Source organism: Cryptosporidium andersoni (assembly GCF_001865355.1).
Source record: "Cryptosporidium andersoni isolate 30847 chromosome Unknown contig_2, whole genome shotgun sequence".
Taxonomy (NCBI): Eukaryota; Apicomplexa; class Conoidasida; order Eucoccidiorida; family Cryptosporidiidae; genus Cryptosporidium; species Cryptosporidium andersoni.
In genome coordinates, this window is record NW_027122843.1 from 146,217 (window position 1) to 165,868 (window position 19,652).

The window sequence follows — 19,652 nt, forward strand, 5'->3', positions numbered from 1 at the left end:
AATAATGAGGAGATGTTGGTGAGTAATTAGGGGATGTTGGAGAATAATTAGGGGATGTTGGAGAATAATTAGGAGATAAAGGTTCCACTCCTGGAGAAGTAGGTGACATGAAAGGACTCGAGCTATCACCACCTTTATCGCCAGAATATACGGGTGAAGTAGGTGAGTAGGCATTTGTTGCTATATTTGCTTTGTATCGTTTTTTTGTTCTCTCCTCAGTTTCATGTCCATAAGCTGGGCTTCTTACTGCATATATTGGAGATGTCGGTGTATAGTCAATTAGTGGAGAAGTGGGACTTGCAGGTGAATAAGGCATGGGACTAAGAATTCCACTAGGTGATACAGGACTCATTGGAGACCTTGGGGTCATTTGAACTGGAGAAAACTGCCCAGATATCATAGGTGACATGGGTTCATGTGTTGAATAGAGAGGTGACATTGGTGAAAGAGGTGACATTGGTGAATCAAATGTCCCACTATTATATCCCTTGTTGGTAGAAAATACTCCAGTTGAAGCCTGAGATATATCTGAAATAAAACCATTCTTTTGGGAATTCCCATGAATATCTAAATGTGCAGCAGTGTCCCTAAGTTTATCAGAGTCTACCAATAAATCGAAACAGGCCGTACCATAAGGTGAAAGTTGCCCAACCATTACATTCTCACTTACTCCATTTAAATAATCTGTTTCGCCGAACATAGCAGCATCCATGAGTATTTCTACAGTCTCCTCAAAACTGCACTTTTGTAAAGGACCCCTGTCAACTCTATTCATCCCATGTCTTGTAATACTCATTAGGTGACCTTTCTGCGTCATATTGTCGCATAGTAGAGCTAGATGACGATAGTTTACGTAACTTCCATCAAAAGAAATGACAGTCCTCAACTCTTTAAGCAAGGCTCTACGAACAGCCTCAATTCCTAAAACACTGAATACCTCAGTAATATCATTAGATATAGTTCTAGTGCTATCTATTGCCTCATGACATAATACAGCTTCTAAATTGCATCCATCAGTATCAAGAACCCACTGATTATCTCTAACTATTTTTTGACTTAGTATATCATATCTAGTCACTTGCTCTTCTTTCATATATACTTTCTTAATATTAGATATCCCACGCAATGTTATTTGTGAAAGGCACTCTGTCATCAGCTTTTCAAGGAACTTATGCTCCTCTACCAGGGAAGGAGTAGGAGGTTGATAATTTCCGTCATCCATTTGGAATTCAGAGTTCACAACAGTATCTTGAGTTCCAGAATTAGTAGGTTCAAGATTTTTAATTCTCAAGCGTAAAACCAATTCATCTGAATTATCATCTGTCCATATACAGTCTAATTCATCATTACTAAATTCCATTAAAATCTTATCTCCTATTTCCTTCATAGAAAGTTTTTTATCAGTTACAAGTTTGCTATTTAATTGTATCCTGAGTAACCAAGTACCTAATCGGCTTTTTATATCAACATCATCTGGAAATTCATAGTAATCACTAACCCATTGTTTATCTGCCTCTACAATAGTTTCATCAAATTTAGGATCATAAAGAATATGGGCCATAGTTGTAATATTCTCCAAAGTAGTGTGCTCCAAAAGTGTTAATACATCCTTAGCATGTTCTTGATCATTAGCAATACTATTTTCAAGATAAATAGTTAAAGTAGGAGTACGTACATTTTTAGCAACATTTATAAGCTCTCTTAGTCTCGGGACACCCAATGTTACATTTTTCGAGCCTACACCAGCAAAGTGAAAAGTATTAAGAGTCATCTGTGTTGCAGGTTCTCCAATAGATTGAGCTGCTATTGTTCCAACCATTTCTCCAGAATGTGCTAAACTTCGATAAAATTGATGTTGAATTTCACCTAGAACCCATTCAAAAGCAGTAGGACCCAGTCTATCAATTTCTAAAATCTTCTTACTAGCTAAAGCACCTCTAATATGAATTCCTAAAAGAGTAGTAGCATTCTTTTGAACTTCAGCTATAATATTATCAAATGTTGGAGGTAACTTAGGATTATCCAGGTTGTCTTTTGTAAACATATTCTTCCATAAGAGTAACTTATCCAATAATCCTTCTACTTGCTTAATTATAGTTACAGGTCCCCATTCAAGTCTGCCAGAATCATCATCAACATTATACCTTGGAAATTTTTGTTGAGCCATTTGTATAATTCTTCCAATATTTATTGGTAGATGTTGCCTGGTTTCACCATCTGGAAAAATATCTCGTCCTAGTAGTTCTCTATCTAGAACGAGTTGCTTATATTCTGTATTAAGTATATTCTGAGACTCAAGATCAAACTGTAAATTCTTTATTGTATTTGAAGATACTCCTTGCCAGTTAGAGCCCCAACGGGGGTGTTCCATATTGTGCCTATACTTATGTTGAAATACAGAAGGGTCCATTTGTAATAGCTCTATTACCTGGTCCTCAATAAATTCTCCTGCCATACCATCTTCTCCATATAAAAATTGAATGATATCACCACAGCAATTTCTAACTGTACGGTCATACTGAACCATACAATCTTCCATAGCTTTAATAAGTCTCCTCTGAATATAACCAGTCTCAGATGTCTTACAAGCTGTATCAATAATACCCTCTCTACCTCCCATAGCATGAAAGAAGACTTCCTGAGGTGTCAAACCAGATAAATAAGAGTTAGATACAAATCCTCTACTTTCTGGACCATAATCATATTTGAGAAAATGGGGTAAACTCCTATCTCTAAAACCAAAAGGAATTCGTTTGCCTTCTACATTTTGCTGACCTACACAGGCCATAATCTGAGATATATTAATAGTAGAACCTTTACTTCCACATTGTACCATAGCAATCATATTATTTTTAGATGGATCCAAATTCTCAGTTGCAATTATTCCTGACATTTCACGAGCACTGTTAAGTTCTTGATTGACCTGAGCTTCAAAAGATTCAACCAAACTTTTACCAGGTTGACAGTCTAACTGACCTTTTTGAGCCCTTCTAATTATCTGCTGTACATGGAGTTTGGAATTTTCCAGGGATGTCATAATCTTCTCTAGAGTAAAGTTTAAGGGTTGGATATCTTGACACCCAACAGTGAAACCATGTTCTAGAAGCCAAGTATTTACAACCATTTGAGTATAAGTTAAGAAAAGCCCCGTCTTTTCAGGTCCTATCTCATTCCACAAAATATGAATTAGTGATCCAGAGGAAGATCCAGCAATCTTCTTAGTTATAATACCGCAGATATGTTCTCCTTGTTGGATGAGAACCTGATTATCATATTCCGAAATCCAAGGATTATTTATAATGGTTTCTTTGGCTTCATCTTTGTTCTCGCTCTTGTTTCCAGAAGTATTTGATGATCTAATATTAACAATACTACCATCCCTCATTAAATTTAGCTCTATTGGTTCTCCTAAGTCTGTAGTAAAAGTTAAGAGTACGGTGATGATTTGCTTACCAGTCCATAATGGTTGAGGCCTTAAAATTGCAGGTGGAGGAATGATACCATTCCAGTATGGGATACAGAGCAATAACTGCAAAAATCTATCTTTTGTCAAAAATGTAGACTTCCTAGTTAATAGAAAAAGTCCCAATAAAGAATCCTGAACTATACCGATGACTGGTCGATTTCCTTGAGGAGAAACAATTTGTTTGGGAACCATCATTAGGTGCTTAATTTCAGAACGCGTTTCATGGGATTGAGCTAAATGCAAGTTCATCTCATCACCATCGAAATCTGCATTATAAGGTGATGTAACTGAAAGATTTAATCTAAAGGTTGAATATGGTAAGATCTTCACCCTATGCCCCATAATACTCATCTTATGTAAACTTGGCTGTCTATTAAATAAAACCAAGTCATCATTTTTCATATGACGTTCAACTTTCCAACCATATTGTAAAACACAATTTGCATTATTATTGCTTCTGTTGCAGAATCGTAAGTCTATTTTTGTCCCATCATCTTGAACAATACTTGTTGCTCCTGGCCATTCATATGGCCCTCTTTCAACTAATTCCTTCAGTTCTTCAATGTTATAAGGAGTTACAATTTCGGGATATGTCAATGTCATAGCTATTGAATATGGGACTCCTACCTGATCCACAGATAAGTTTGGATCTCCAGTAATAACAGTTCTAGCAGAAAAATCCACCCTTTTACCCATTAGATTACCTCTAATTCTACCATCCTTTCCTTTTAGCCTAGCTCTAAGAGATTTTATAGGTCTATTACTTCGTGTCCTAGATTGAGGTAAACCTGGTAGATCGTTGTTTACGAGAGTTACCAGATGGTATTGTAATACTGCAATCATTTCATTTAAAATATGATCTGGAGATCCTAGCCTAATTTGTCTTTTCAAATTCTCATTAAGCTTCACGATTTGCTGTAATTTGAGAGTCAAGTCATCCTCACTCCTATCACTTCCGAACTGCACGTAGGGCCGTACTGCTGGTGGAGGAATAGGTAGTATAGTAGTAATAAACCAGCATGGATTACAGCGTTTTGGATCAAACCCGAGCAACTTCATATCTTCATCTGTTATCCTCTTAAATATATTTAAGACTTCTTCAGCGCTGAGAATTCTGCGAGAGTCAGTAGATTCATCATCTATATTGCGACTTTCTTCGTGCTGTCTAATGTACAAATTATACCCATCCTTAGATATCTGTGGTTGAATAAATCCACATCCAGAACCATCACTAGATATGACACACCTTGAATATGTTTTACTAATTTCTACAAGCCGCTGGAGTCGCAAGTGAGGGTTTCGTGTCTTCTGTATAACCTTAAATTTAGGATCCATAGGATCTATAAATAATTTAGAACACGCAAAACATACACAGCGTAGAATCTTCAATACTACACTTACAAAGCCAATATGAAACATTGGTTTGCCCAGTTCTATGTGAGCAAAGTGGCCTGGGCACGTTTTTATATCCATATGACATGTCTCACACAAAACGTGATAATCAATAGTTCCCATCAAAGGATCATTGAGACCCCCAGGTTTAGGTTTCCCATTCTCATATAAATCTGATATAGTTACCTCCAAAACTGAATAGCGACGGATCAAATCAGGAGATAGTACTCCAAATTCTATACTGTATATCTTTTTCAGTTCCTTATTACTGAATGGATTGTTCAACTCCAAAGCAGTCGACATTCTCAGTACTAGAACATGCAGAATATACCAGTTACTTTATCATAAACAGTCTGTCCAATTTCTCCGTATTTAAGGCTTCCTTGTTAAATAAGTTTTATTAGTGGCACGCTTCACGTCTAGCCTTGCCACTTTCAGCGCCAGGTACCCACTTAAAATCTTTTCAATGCTGCATCTAGCAAGTATTCATAAGATTATCTACGTAAATTCCAAATTTACATAATATATATGCAATATATATAATAAACAAGCTGATATTTAGTCACATATATTCACAATTTAATGAAAGAGTATAACGACTGAAATATTAAAATTCTAATTTACTAATTGTGAAGTTAAAGTGTAGAAATTTGCATTGAGTCTGCTTAAACTAAAAGCTCATAATAAATGCAAGCTATGAAATATAACTAGTTTAACTGGGTTATAAACATAGCTTAAAAAGGTGTAATGATATAATATTAGATCAGATTTATAGATAATAAGCTTCATTATCTACTGAATCCAATTTACTATGTTCTCGCCAAAATAGTTTGTATCTGTAGTACTTCATGCTAATAAATTTTCTTAGAATATCTCTTAACAACGAAACTATATCACCTTCCATTTATTTCCAAGCTCCTCCATGTTTATTGGTTTTAGCTTGCTTGCTTTACATCTTCATCAACTTTTCTCTGGGCAAGTAGTTGTTGTCTACGCAGTAAAGCAGCATTACGTTTAAGTTCTAATTGTGACAAAGATAAGTTAGATACATTATGTTTCTCATTATTTTTTAAATAGTTAAAATTTGTTCCATCTATACTATTATTTTGATCTTGAATAAGCAAGCTAGGATACTCATTTTCATTATCAAAATCTAATTCTTGGTTCTTAAATTGTTTACTACTTGTTTCTATATTCAATCCATCTAATTTTGTCTCTACTTCTGACTGTTCTTGATTATTGTATGGAAGACTCTTACTCTGCTTGTACTTATATATAAGCTCTAATCTATAGTCCTGCATATCACCACTTAGAGAAGCTCTTTCTACTAGTTTGGCAAAGTCATCCAAACATAAGTTGAAAGGATATACAGAGAAACTCCATTGTTCAAATATCTTAAGTAAGTGCTGTAGACTATTCAGTTCATGATATTCATCGTAAATTTGCGGGTAATATTTAAAGTTTAAAAAGGTACTTGAAAATAAAGAAAATAGTATGTCTTGACCACTTTCTGGACAGAAAAATGATCTTTCAATTTTTGGCCTTTTACGTCTATTTATACTCAATTTTTTTTCACTTTTTATATCCCCCAAAACTTCTTTAATTAAGTCATCTCTTGAATCACTTAATTTATGAGGCTCCTCTGAATCAAAGTTCCCAGTGTAATATTCATTGTCATTGTCATCATTCCCAAAAATATCATCACACTCCTCATCGTCAAATAATCCAACTATATCTTTGGAGTGTTTAGAATTCCCTTTCATATTGTATTAGGCATGCATAATACTAAGAGTAAATAATATTTACTTTCTTCAAAATAAGCGGTAAAAGTAAGCGCGTGAGTTTGTTTATATGCACTTATGCATGCATTGTCTCTATTTTAGCTCTGCAAAACTGAAGAAATATGCTTCATATTTATACTCTCATGTAATGTTGGCGGTAATCTAGCATTGTTATGAAGAAAAAAGTACTGGCAATATCTTTGCAAAAGTGGATTCTTTGGGTCAGTAAAGAAATTTAAAAAGATATTTTGTAAATTTAAGTGATTTTCTTGATCTTTTATTCTAACTTTAACAATTGTCATTACAAAACTTGGATTTGACCTATATAGGTTGATCAGTATTCTAAAACCCACAATTTTCCAGTTATCAGACAGATAAATAGATAAAGAATCTAGAGCCACAGATAAAAGTGTGTAAAGTATATTAAAAGATACTGTAAGAGGTATATTTGAGTGATGATAATTAAAAGTAATAATTTGCAACAATTCCATAGTAGAAATACCCAGCTTATATAGTGGAATGTTTTGAATAGCATCCTTATCATCCAAAAAATATGTTTTGCCTCTATTATGAAGAATATTTTTAATGAAATTTAAAATATGAATAAGGAGCTGCTCTTCTACTCTTTTAGTAACAAAACTACCACCAAATAAAATCAAACGTTTGATAATTGCATTAACTAATAATAATTCACGAAGTTTGATTGATAATGTTTCATTATATTCTTTTGAAGTATAGAAACCAGATGATGCTAAAGATATCCAAGGTGCTATGATGTATGACCACACCTCATGTATACAAGGGAGCAAGCTTTTAGTATTTGATGAAAGAATCATCAGGGAATGTAGTATAGTATACAATGAATAATATTGCCTTTGGTTAATATAATGTTTATCAAAACTTGTATTTGTTGCATCGTAGCGTATTTGTAAAAGAATCATCTGAGCTATGTTTCTATAAGCCTCATATTTATTATTTTGGTCTTCATTTAGAAATCCATAGTAGTTATTACTTATTGGATTTTCTTCTTTGGATGGTGGAGATATGTATTTATTATTGTCGCCTCTAGTTATATATATATTTTTGAGTTTACTTTGCAAATACAGTAAATTGGAGGTTTTGAAAGTATTTAATATATCATCTGATAGATCAGAAGAAATTAAATTAGGTTTTGTTTTATTACTAAGTTGATTGTCGAATTGACTACTTAATAATGATATCACTATATCATAATTTACAGAAGTAAGGGATTTTTGGAGATATTTGCTTTGATGAGCTAGTGAATTGTTAATATCATCAAAAAAAACTCGAAATTTATGCTTACAACTATTAGTCCACAATTCAAAGGAAATTTTTCTATCATTGTGTATCTTCATTGAAAGAACTTGAGAAATCAATGCAAAACAGTGATAGACCCAAACATTCTTTGTAAATGTTGATTCGCACATTTCCAAGATTATATCATCTATTTGTAAAACAAAATCTACGCTACAGTGTGAAAGTACAACAAGAAATAATTGGCTAGTTTCTTCTGTAAATTCTTCTTTTAAAATTAAATGAAGTGAATCTACTATAATATCACAATAACTTTCCAATATAATGCAAATGGTTGAAGTATTTTCTTTATATATATCTAATCCAGTAGCTAATTTATTCAATGCATCTAAAGCACATAGACTCTCGACATAATATTTGCTCCCATAGTTTTGCAATAGTGGTACAATGACTTTAATCGCTATATTGCGAATATCTTTACGAAAAGTATCCAACTTATTTGAAAGTTGTATTACACACCCAATTATTAATAAACATAATGATTTTTTTAATTGGGTAAGTTCCTTTGTTTTAGAACAATTAATAGAAATATCGTTATTCTTAAGTATATCTAAAATTTCATCTAGCCAAGTATAAAGTATTGTAGATAATTGCTTCTCATCTTTATGATAATTAGTACTAAGTGAGTTGCAATAATCCAATTTATTTAGTATATTATCCAAAAATTTGTAGATAGATGCCAATATTATACACGTAAATTCCAACTTATTCCCTATTTTCGAATTCTTCGATAGTTTATCAATTAAAGTATTAATAAAATCCATCTCTAGTATTTCATTGCTCGTATAAAGTAACAAATGGGTAGACATATTCCATAAAAGTGTAGCTTGAGATTTTGAATCTTGGATGTCCCTAGTTGTATCTCCAACTGGGCTGATTATACTAAAATAAGCTAAAATAGTATCCAAGATTCCACTTATGTCAATATCCCTAGATAAATTTAGATAATTAATTTCACTAAATTCATTTTTATTAAGATTCTTATCGCTCAAAAACATATCAGAAAATCCTAGAAGCTCAAATTCACCATAGTCAATTAAAAAATTTTCATCTAGTACAATTGTAGACGAAAATGTTGATAATAAAACTTTTCTATTGTCCATTAGCAACTTTTTGACTGAGTTATCTTGGGGATATTCTTGATAAGAGATTATAAAAAGACTTTGTATCATCAGAAGTAAATTATCATTATAGAATATAGTTGTAGGACCTATACCAAGTTTTTCACTTTTTAGTGATATTATACCTAGTGTTTTGGTTATTTCCAAAGACAAATTTCCCAAAGAAGCTTCTTTAGAGTTACCTAGTTGTATACATTCTCTATAGTAGGAATTTAAGAAATTATGTAGATCAGTATATAAATCTGTTGAAAGATAATTTTGTAAATATAATGATTGAGCAGTATCTGAAGAAAATTCCAGTTGATCCTTAAAGTAAGAATCTGCTGCATCTCTAGTGTCTCTATCTCTATCAAGAGTAGCTGATATTAAGAAATTCATACATAACTTTAGTGTTGACTCAGAAAATTCTTTAAATACATTGAATGCACTTGTTAAGCAGCAATTAGCTAAATTTATAAATGCAATACGTACATTAGGTGGATAAAGTGTTAGTTCATCGTTACAACAAATATTCTGTGAGGAGTTTACATTAATATCCAAAATATTCCTAAGTATAATTGAACGTAATATAACTCCTGTATTAATTGTAGCTTGTTTAAGCCACTTTTCATTTTCTATATATTTATTCATATCTCCATTTATTGGTATAAAATTTGTTGATCTTATACTAATTAAAGTCCATCCAATCCATTGTTTCAAACAATAAATAAGTTGACTCATTATCTCTTCTGAGTAAAAATTAATTTTTTCCTTTAATATTTCTATTCCAAATGCCTGAACAGTACCAGGGAATACTTTGTATAAAATCTGACTATTATTCACTAATCTTGGAATATCAAATAGGATATTAAGAGCTAATAATCTTAAATGCTTGTTAGTTGAAGATTTAAGATACGTTGAATCCTTTAGCCTATAATTTGGGGCTGATATTGCAACTAAATTATGAACAATTATTGGAATTACAATTTGAGGAGTTACTTTATTTGATTCATCTGGTATCCATGTATTCCAAAATAATAAAAAATTTATATGTAGAATTCTTAAACATCCAGCTATTATTCTTTCATTTTTAGCAAATTCCCTTTTCTGTAAAATCACTAGTATTGGGTTTAGTATATCAAAAAAAATAGTGGTTAAGCGATTACTTGAAATTTCACTAGACTCATCTTGAATATTCAACATTATTATTTCTAGACAATCTATAAGTTTTTCAGTAGCTGTGCATACAATCTCTAATGAATATTTATTTTCCCTAGTCTTGTTTACTTTCTCAGTTTCTGATGTGCTAGATACTAGTTCCAATCTCTTGATATTTAAATGAATAGCTGTAATTATAGGAATAACAATATAATCAAAGCATAAAACTATACCTTTTTTACTACATGCTGAGATAGATTCTTCCACTTTAGTCACTTTATCTAAGTAATGTGAAGACTCTAAATTTAAAATATCAGATATTGGTTGTTTAACTAATCTTATGGTTCTTCGTACTAAATCCTCATCTAAACCTTCAGTACTTCTCTCTACCATAGTATATATGTATCAATTCCCCTTATATTTGTAATGTCGTCTTACTTACATCTAAGTAAATACAATGCAGATAAGTCTTTCATTTACAAATAATTACGGCGCTATTTATCGTTACTATTTTTCCTCTGCAATATTCTACTTATTAATAGTCTTTATTTTAAGCATATATTAATTGGCATTGTTTCAAAGCTAATAATTTACTGTTATTACATAGCTTCCTAAAACAAGGATGCAGCTGAAAAGTATAATTTATAGATATTTTTTTGTCCTCTATGATCAAAAATGCCAATTGACATGTATTTGATTATATGTGTATATATATACCCTTAAACTATACTGGTAAAAGTGATTTTCTACATTATAATAATACTAGTCCTAGTTTGCTTCTTAGAAAGAAAAAAAAGCCCAAACCATTTCTAGCGCCATATTGTAGAAAAGAAAGTGGGGAAGTACCATGCACTTCTAGACTTTTTCCATTGAAATTCCATACCTTTGTAATATAGAGTATTTACCATTATGTATGATAAACAAGTGGATAAAATTGGACTTAAATCTTCTGTTGTGAATAATGGAAGTCCGGGATTAAGCTATGAAAGCTATCAGGAGATAATTGAGAATTTAGAAAAAGAACAGAAGCTTATCTCAAACAAAATAGAAGAACTTGAAAATAACTCTAAGCAATTAAGTGAAGAGTGTTCTATCTTAAATAAGAAAACTGAATTGGTAAGGGAAAAAGAGAAGGAGGATAATGAAACTTTGATTAAGATTATGGAAGAGAGTGAAGAATCAGAAAGACTCTATGGAAATCTACAAGTGGAACTTAAAAATAAGATTAACGAATTGGAAACAAGGATTGAACAGTTATCCAATGACTTAGAATATGAAAGGTCAGTAGGCGACAATTTAAAATCTCAATGTAAAGATTTGGAGTCTATTAAACTGAATACTCAAGCTAACCTTAATACATTAACTGAGAAACTGAAGATAAAATATTGGGCAAATAGCGCAAGACTTTCTTTAGCACAGCAAATAGAATTGGCAAATCAAGAGATACTGTCTTGGAAATATAGATTACAGAGATGTGCTGCTAACATAAATAATGAAAGGAAGAAACTGTTTAATATTGTACAAGAAATAAGAGGTAATATTCGGGTATTTTGTAGAATAAGACCATTATTACCATCTGAAAACAAAGATTCTTGCATACAATATGATATATCTGAAGATGACTCAACAATAACAATAAAAAATAATGGAAATCGTGGTTCTAGTATATCAGCATTTTCATTTGATCGTATATTCCTTCCTAAGTGCTCACAACAAGATGTATTTGAAGAAGTATCACAACTCATTCAATCAGCTTTAGATGGATATAATGTCTGTATATTCTCATATGGACAAACTGGCAGTGGAAAGACACATACAATGTTAGGTACACCTAAAGATGAAGATGTTGGAATGATTCCAAGAGCGTTGAATTTAATTTTTTCTACAATTGAGGATATGAAAACTAAAGGGTGGAATTATAGGAGTGAGCTAAGTGCAATGGAAGTTTACAATGAAAATGTTCGTGATCTTTTACAGGAAAGTAAAGGTAAACAGGTTCCAGAATTGCGATTGGATCAGAAAGGTGGCATATCTATAACTGGTCTATATATAAAAGAAGTAACAAGTGCAGAACAAGTAAATAAGATGTTGAGTATAGCACAAGGAAATAGGGCAGCTGCTTCAACTGATAGTAACGAGAGAAGTTCAAGATCACATAGCATTATTCAATTAAAATTAATAGGGGAATTTACTTCACTTACTCAGGATGAAAATGAAAATAATGAGAATTTCCTATACTCAGGTCAGAAAACTAATTATAAAGTAACATCAACACTATCACTTGTAGATTTAGCTGGGTCAGAGAGAGTAAATAAGAGTAATGTTACTGGAGATAGACTAAAGGAGACACAATATATTAATAGGTCTTTAAGCTCATTAAGGGATGTAATTTTAGCTATAGCTCTAAAAAAAGATCATATACCATATAGGAATAGCAAGTTAACAATGCTACTAAAAGATTCATTGGGTGGTAATAGTAAAACGGCGATGTTTGTTCATATTTCACCGGTATCATCTTCATATAGTGAATCTTTAAGCTCACTTAGATTTGCTACAACTGTTCAAACATGTGAAATAAATTGCCCAAAACGTCAACATATACAAAATCAAGATAGCTAACATCTGAATTATACTGTATATAAAGATATAAATACCTTTGATAAAATAAAATTTAATAATATTGAGTAGATATAGTTTACTAGTTCTGGGATATCATTAAATCAATAACAAGATTTAATAATAGTAATATGGAATCTACCAAGTAACTGATAAAATAAATAAATGGCAATGTTGTTAAGTATTTATAATATTAACATTACTTAAGAACTGTCATTTAATTTATCTAATTTTCAATTGATAATAATACCCAGATTTCATGCTTTTTGTGGTACATAAACGTCATTACAATTCATCGCGCTCAGTAGACAAAAATTTTCCGCTCGTGGGTGGCGTCATCAAATTTGCTATTTTCAGTGTAGGTGACAATTTACAAAGGAGAGTTAGCAGCCACAATTAAACTTTAGTACTGCCATACAGGTTGTTTTAAATTTTGATGTTCCGATCAGGTCCATATGATCGTAATTATGAATCTAGAGGAGGTCCATATCCGCATTCTGTTACATATCCTCCATCGCATATACATCCTAGTTTAGACAGTTATAGTAACTCTAGTAATGGGTATCGTGCTCATCCTGGTTCACTCGATGATCCTACTGCAGAGGCATATGTATCAAGGACGCTATATCTGTGTAAACTGCCGTATGATATGACAGAAGAGGCAGTTCGCGAATTATGTGAACCTTTTGGTGACTTAAAGAAAGTAGCAGTATATCCTCAAAAAGGCATAGCCTTTGTCGAATATTTTGATATAAGAAAGGCGGAAATTGCGAGAAATACACTAAAAAATTCCCAGGTTCAGGGTCGTATCATAGACGTTCAATATTCCAGAGGAAGAGATGATAGACCTTCTAGAGATACAAACACGGGTACATTATATGTCCGTCCTGTAGTTAATGACAAAGGTTTTGTAGATCCCAATACAGTTGATGACTACAAACAATTGTTCGGAGCTTACGGAGATGTTAAGAAGGTCAGTAGTAACCGGAAGAGAGAAGCTGAAAAATTTGTTGAATTCTATGATACACGGGGGGCAGAAGCTTCTCAAAAAGCATTGAATGGTTACGATTTCAATGGTGTAGTATTGGAAATTCAGTTTGCCAATACTCATAGTCGTACTATTAATGCTGATTCTAAGGTTATGTCAAAAAATTATCACCCATCGGGTGGACATCAAACACAACAAAATCATGATTGCTATCGTTCACAAGCACTTTCTGGACCAATAAGACAAACCAGATTCACTAGGAATGCAAGCCCTGATATATATGGTGATTCTTTTAGTAGAAGAATTCCACAGCAATCACCTAATGTTTCAGTGTATACTGGAACGAGACCACCACGTCGTTATGACAATATCCGTGTCCCTACTACAGACTATAACAATAATGCAACAACACAACATTATAACGATAATTTGTCATATCAACATACTTCAACAATATCTTCTTATCCCTCACAACCACAAGTGAATAATAATAGTAGTACAGCATCTGGTACACCAGCACTTGCATCACTACTTGCTAAAAATCCAAGTGCAAGTGGTAACTTAGCTGCATCACTCAAGACACTGTTATCAACTCTACAAGGATCTGGCAGTAATACCACTAGTACCACATGTAGTACTGGTACTAATGATAGCACTGGTAATAGTTGTGAGATTGATACTCAAACCACAATTAGTAGGAACAATTCCACGACTTCTAATAATGGACAAGTAAAAGTTGCTCATAATCCTCCAATCCAAGCACTAAAATCTACCTTGTCATCGATATGTCCGAATAATATGGCTAACTTCGATATTAACACTTCTCCAAACACACCTCAAAGTCATTGGTATAAGTAAACAACAATGGTTGTTTATTATTAATTAATTTGTGATATGTATACAAAACGAGTTTTATCTTAACTAAGGATAAGGAATATATATCTCAGTGATAAATACAGGTTTATTTGGAATTATATAGTGAATTGGAATAGAGGTCGGATTCGAAATTATAAGATGACCTCTTATACCAAATATTAAGATTAAATTGACGACATTTCTGAATCTGGAGAACTCAACTCTAGAATTTGACCTTGCCCAGTTGAACCTGAATTTTAATTATATCTACCCTTGTGTTTCAACTGTAAAAAAAGCACTGAACTAGGTCCGCTAACATGGGGTTCCTTTTTATAAGAGAAAGTCTCAATATATTTGGATAGTCAATCCCTAAAGTAGTAAGGTAACACAGAATTATCTTGAATCACACGTATAGAATACATAGTCGAGTGATTTCTCAGAGTTATTATATTTGGTATTCAAAATGATACTGGAAATATAACTTTTATTTCGTAGTTTAAATTATAATTAATGAAAGTCTTCACTACTACAATGAATATTCCTTATAAATCTTGAAACTTAAGGATTTATAACATTGAATAAGAATATGTTGCTAAATATATGAAGTTACTTAAGACTATTAAGATATTCTTCACTCTTCTCTAATAAACGTAGTTTTTGGATGTACACTTTAAAATATAGTTGGATTATCTTATTGACTTTAATAGATTACCAGATAATTATATAATCTCAAAATATAGGGTGAATAATGAAACTGAAACAATTGGATGTTAGTTATATATATATATATATATTTTTCTGCGAGTTTATATACAATTAATATCTTACTATTCCAAAGTAATTGCAAGAGTCTCTTTAGGAATTAGTGACAAAGTTTAGTTTATCTACTAACTTAAGTAAATGAAAATATGCTTTAGATTTATGAGAAATAAAGAAATTCTAATATATTTAAGAGCTTACTATAAGCTTTCAATTCACTTGGAAATTAGTGTATAAATATATATTATATATACTAAAATTTCATATATCAATTCTTAGTTTGAGATTCCGAATTTTTTGACAATTCCTTTAGTTTACTGAAGTTAATATATAAAGACCTATTATTAAATAGATAAAATTAAATTTATTGGAGTTATTAATGTTCTAAATATTGAATAACTTCCTGTTTCTAGAATTCTAATAAATTCATTATATTCTTTACTGAAACTACAATTAACTAAGACTCTTTAGAAAATGTACACTACTTTATATCATATTAATAGTTTATAAATATAATTTCTATCTTGAATGAATTATTATATAATTATATTTTAAACTTGTGTAATATATATCAATTTTACTAATAATTGTCTCCTTAATTAAGATTAAGTTTTTCTTATTACTTTAAAGTAACAAATAATTAATCACTTATTACTGAAATATCAAATATTCACTTATTTAGTTAATTTTTAATAATAAATATTGTGAAACATAATTATTTATAATAATATAACTTTAATATTTTAATGAAAATTGCATTTCAGGCTATTAATGAACTTAATTAGAAAATAAATCACTTAAAATATAAATAAAAATAAAAATTTAATAAAATTTTAATTTGGTCAATATTCACTTTTACTAATCTACAATAAATTATTACATAAAATTCCCCATTGAATAGATGATTATAATATTCCAATGTTTCTAATATATTATAAATATATACTTCTTTTGTTACTTAATTTACTTGTTATATTTATTGTGACTATTATTAACTAAGATTATACAATCTTTTTAAGTTTCGACTTTTTATAATTTCTTTCAAATAAAGTTTTAGGTATCTGTAAATACTACTTAGAGTATTGTGAAAGAAAAAAAAAAACTATTACATTATTTCTATAATATAATTAATATTTAATTGTTATAATAAATAATAAAAGTAATAATAGTATCTATATCTACTTCATAATAAAATAATCTTGGTATAATAATTGGATCTCTACAAACTGTCAAACCATTCCTATAACATTTATCAACAAAATCTTGTAATGTATCTTCGCAACGAATAGCATTTATGATCATACAATATGGGTTTGCTTTTGAATAATCTACAAAAGGTAAATCCGTCCATATTAAGGAATCACTTTTAATATTAGAAATAGATTTATCGTATTTAGGACTTTCAGAATCAGATCTATTATTAGAGAAATTGTTTAAAGATAAAGATGGAGGATTACGCCCATATAAAATTTTAAACCCAGTACTTAAAAATATTTGGATAGTCTTAACAAGTAAACTATTTAATTTTTTATCATATATTACATCTGATGCCATTATAAGAGGTTTTATACGACTCTTTAATATATTTGCAGCTATATTTTCATTAAAAGTCTCCCAGTCCAAATATATAGAAGAAAATTTTAAATGGATATCATCTTCTTTTGTATAATTATTTGTAAATGTATTAACAGAAATTTCATTATTAATATTTCCTAAATTTTTATTCAAAATCCCTTCACTTGCATCTTTATTTATCATATTAAATTCTATTTTTGTGTTATATTTATTATCATCTTTATTATTCCATTTATACCATTCCACTCCTTTATTTCTATCTATTTGTATATTAGGATCTTCTAAAATTCCGTTAATTGAAAAGTTATATTTCAAATTATTAATAATCGTGAAATTGTAGTCAGATGTGCAAATACTACGGATAGAACAAAGTTTAGATGCAATAGTTGCTGCTACACCAATACCACTCCCTAATTCAATAATATCTTTACCTATCACAGATCTCTCAGGATCATTTATCGTAGATATAAGCCTCTCTGCAAGGAATATACCTGCATCCCAAGGTCTCATTCCTAATTCATTTGTTTCTTGGTATCTAAAGATAAAACTTAAAACTTTTTCTTTTAAATCATAATTTGGAAGATAATCATATATACTAGAGTAAAATTTAGAATCTAATCCTTTATTTATCATATAACTCTTTAAATCTTCATATTTATTTTCTTGCTTTAATTTATTATTCCCTTTATATATTAGAAATTCCAATTTATCATCTATAAATTCTAATATTATATGATTATTTATAGAATTATTTATATTGTATTTAATCAATTCTTTTCTAGAAACAAGTTTTGTAAATACTCCCAATAATTTATCAGATATTTGGTATCTATTATCTTCAATTTTTGAAATCAAAATTTTTATGAGTCTGATTATATATTTTTGAGAAATAGGAAACTTTAGAAATAAATGATAATTTAGAATTTCATCTACAAATAAAATTTGTAGATCTTCAGATTTATGTAGTCCTAATTTTATACAGTTATCAATAACTTTGTCTATAGGATATAAAGCACCAATCTGTGATCTTAATTGTATTATATTGTAAAAATCAATTAATATCTCATTATTGCTTTTATATGATATCATCTTAATATTATTATTAATGTTAATAATAATAATAAGCCAATAAATTAAATAAAAAGAAAGAAGGGATGAAAAGATCTCCAACTTTTTTTTTTTTTTACTGCGGGATAGTATTACTTTTACTATAATCCAATAAATGTCTTGGTGAACAATGAAATAAAGTCTGGAGTACATAGGCTTGAGCTAAAAGTGCATCAATATCACGCTCTGTCCAATTTTCAGTAGGTAAATTCTGTAAAAATAACATAATATTTGCAAAGTCCATAGATCTTAAATTATTTGTCCAATATAATAAAAAAGCTGAGCATACATAAACATGAAAAGCATTAAAATATGATATTGATATATTGCTATTACTATTAGTTGGTGTTATACCTATTGATGAAGAAACTGAACCTGACCTATTATATTTATTAATTTTTATTAGTGTATTCTCAGCAATATACGTATCCCATAAACGTACAACACAATTTAAAGGAAATTCCCTCGTTAATAAACAATTCATCCAACGAAAAGCAAATTGAAGAAAATCTACACCTTCATCTTTTAAATGATTATAAAGTACATTATCAATTCTTCTTATTATATCACGTAAATATAATATAAGTTTGTGAATACCTGGTTGTTCAGAGACATAATTTTCTTGTAATGAATCTAATAATCTTGTTAAACACCAATAGACTTCAGCTTCTACTTGTTGAACTTTTTCAGAAGAAATTTCATTTATATTAAATAATTCCATATTTCCATCTGGACAAAAAGGGAGAAAAAATACAATTAAAAAAGGACATAATAAATCATTTATACCTTGAACATAACCACTTGCAGGATTTCTAATTGCCCAAAGAAATAAAACTCTTTCCATTAAGCCTAGTATTATATCATTCTTTAAACTTTTATATTCTAGAGATGTACGAGGTAAATCAACTTTAATTTGTCTTAATAATTTTCTTTCTTGTTCTGATAAATTATCACGTTGTATATATTCTTTAACTAACAGCTTATATTCAGTAATCTTTTTTTGTTGACAGCTTAAATGTCTATCTCTTCTTGGTGGTAAATATCCAAGCATAATTTGCCAGGCATCTCTACGCATTTCAGGAGGTGCTGATATAGGAACTCCAGACCATAATAAGTTTTGTAATTGTTCTAAATCGATACAATCTTGTCCCAAGACAGATGTAAAACGTTCTAATCTAACAGTACCTACTTTACTTGTTGTCAAGTCAGTAGACATGAACTCATAATAAAAAAAAAGAGAAAAGAAAAAAAGAAATCAAATCTTTTGATTAGGACTATAATATAAAGTAACCTCACCACTAGTAGCTAGCAGTTATATAGTTTAAACAGTAAAATTACACAAGCGCAACTTGGCACACAATAATGTAATAATACCGCATAGACAATTTCTCAATATATTCTAAAACTTCGTAATTAATTTAAAGTGTTAATAAATCATGGAAAATGAGGAAAAAGTAAGTTTGAATAAAATAATATAAATATCCTGTCTCTATAATAAATAGAAAATATATATAGTATAG

The 19,652-nt window shown here is 30.3% G+C and overlaps 7 protein-coding genes across 7 annotated transcripts in view; 2 read left to right on the forward strand and 5 right to left on the reverse strand.

Moving 5' to 3' along the window:
• Positions 1-5,161, reverse strand: part of cand_000770 (DNA-directed RNA polymerase II subunit RPB1) — a gene marked incomplete at both ends in the record, with an annotated part of 5,653 nt that extends 492 nt beyond the window's left edge. The window contains one exon of the mRNA XM_067210327.1: positions 118-5,161. Coding sequence (XP_067068402.1) covers positions 118-5,161 — 5,044 coding nt within the window. The remainder of the gene's footprint in view (positions 1-117) is intronic.
• A 632-nt stretch (positions 5,162-5,793) lies between these two features.
• On the reverse strand, positions 5,794-6,621 carry cand_000780 (uncharacterized protein; the record flags this gene model as incomplete). Its single annotated transcript, XM_067210328.1, has 1 exon — positions 5,794-6,621. The coding sequence occupies one exon, from the start codon at positions 6,619-6,621 to the stop codon at positions 5,794-5,796; it is 828 nt and encodes a 275-aa protein (XP_067068403.1).
• A 116-nt stretch (positions 6,622-6,737) lies between these two features.
• On the reverse strand, positions 6,738-10,625 carry cand_000790 (uncharacterized protein; the record flags this gene model as incomplete). The annotated part of the gene is made up of 1 exon (XM_067210329.1): positions 6,738-10,625. The coding sequence occupies one exon, from the start codon at positions 10,623-10,625 to the stop codon at positions 6,738-6,740; it is 3,888 nt and encodes a 1,295-aa protein (XP_067068404.1).
• A 516-nt stretch (positions 10,626-11,141) lies between these two features.
• Positions 11,142-12,851, forward strand: cand_000800 (kinesin motor domain-containing protein; the record flags this gene model as incomplete). Its single annotated transcript, XM_067210330.1, has 1 exon — positions 11,142-12,851. One exon carries the CDS (start codon positions 11,142-11,144, stop codon positions 12,849-12,851), a length of 1,710 nt encoding a protein of 569 aa, XP_067068405.1.
• Positions 12,852-13,284: 433 nt separating this feature from the next.
• On the forward strand, positions 13,285-14,694 carry cand_000810 (RNA recognition family protein; the record flags this gene model as incomplete). Its single annotated transcript, XM_067210331.1, has 1 exon — positions 13,285-14,694. The coding sequence occupies one exon, from the start codon at positions 13,285-13,287 to the stop codon at positions 14,692-14,694; it is 1,410 nt and encodes a 469-aa protein (XP_067068406.1).
• Positions 14,695-16,584: 1,890 nt separating this feature from the next.
• On the reverse strand, positions 16,585-18,114 carry cand_000820 (uncharacterized protein; the record flags this gene model as incomplete). The annotated part of the gene is made up of 1 exon (XM_067210332.1): positions 16,585-18,114. One exon carries the CDS (start codon positions 18,112-18,114, stop codon positions 16,585-16,587), a length of 1,530 nt encoding a protein of 509 aa, XP_067068407.1.
• Positions 18,115-18,208: 94 nt separating this feature from the next.
• Positions 18,209-19,348, reverse strand: cand_000830 (TBC domain-containing protein; the record flags this gene model as incomplete). The annotated part of the gene is made up of 1 exon (XM_067210333.1): positions 18,209-19,348. One exon carries the CDS (start codon positions 19,346-19,348, stop codon positions 18,209-18,211), a length of 1,140 nt encoding a protein of 379 aa, XP_067068408.1.
• Positions 19,349-19,652: the final 304 nt, after the last annotated feature.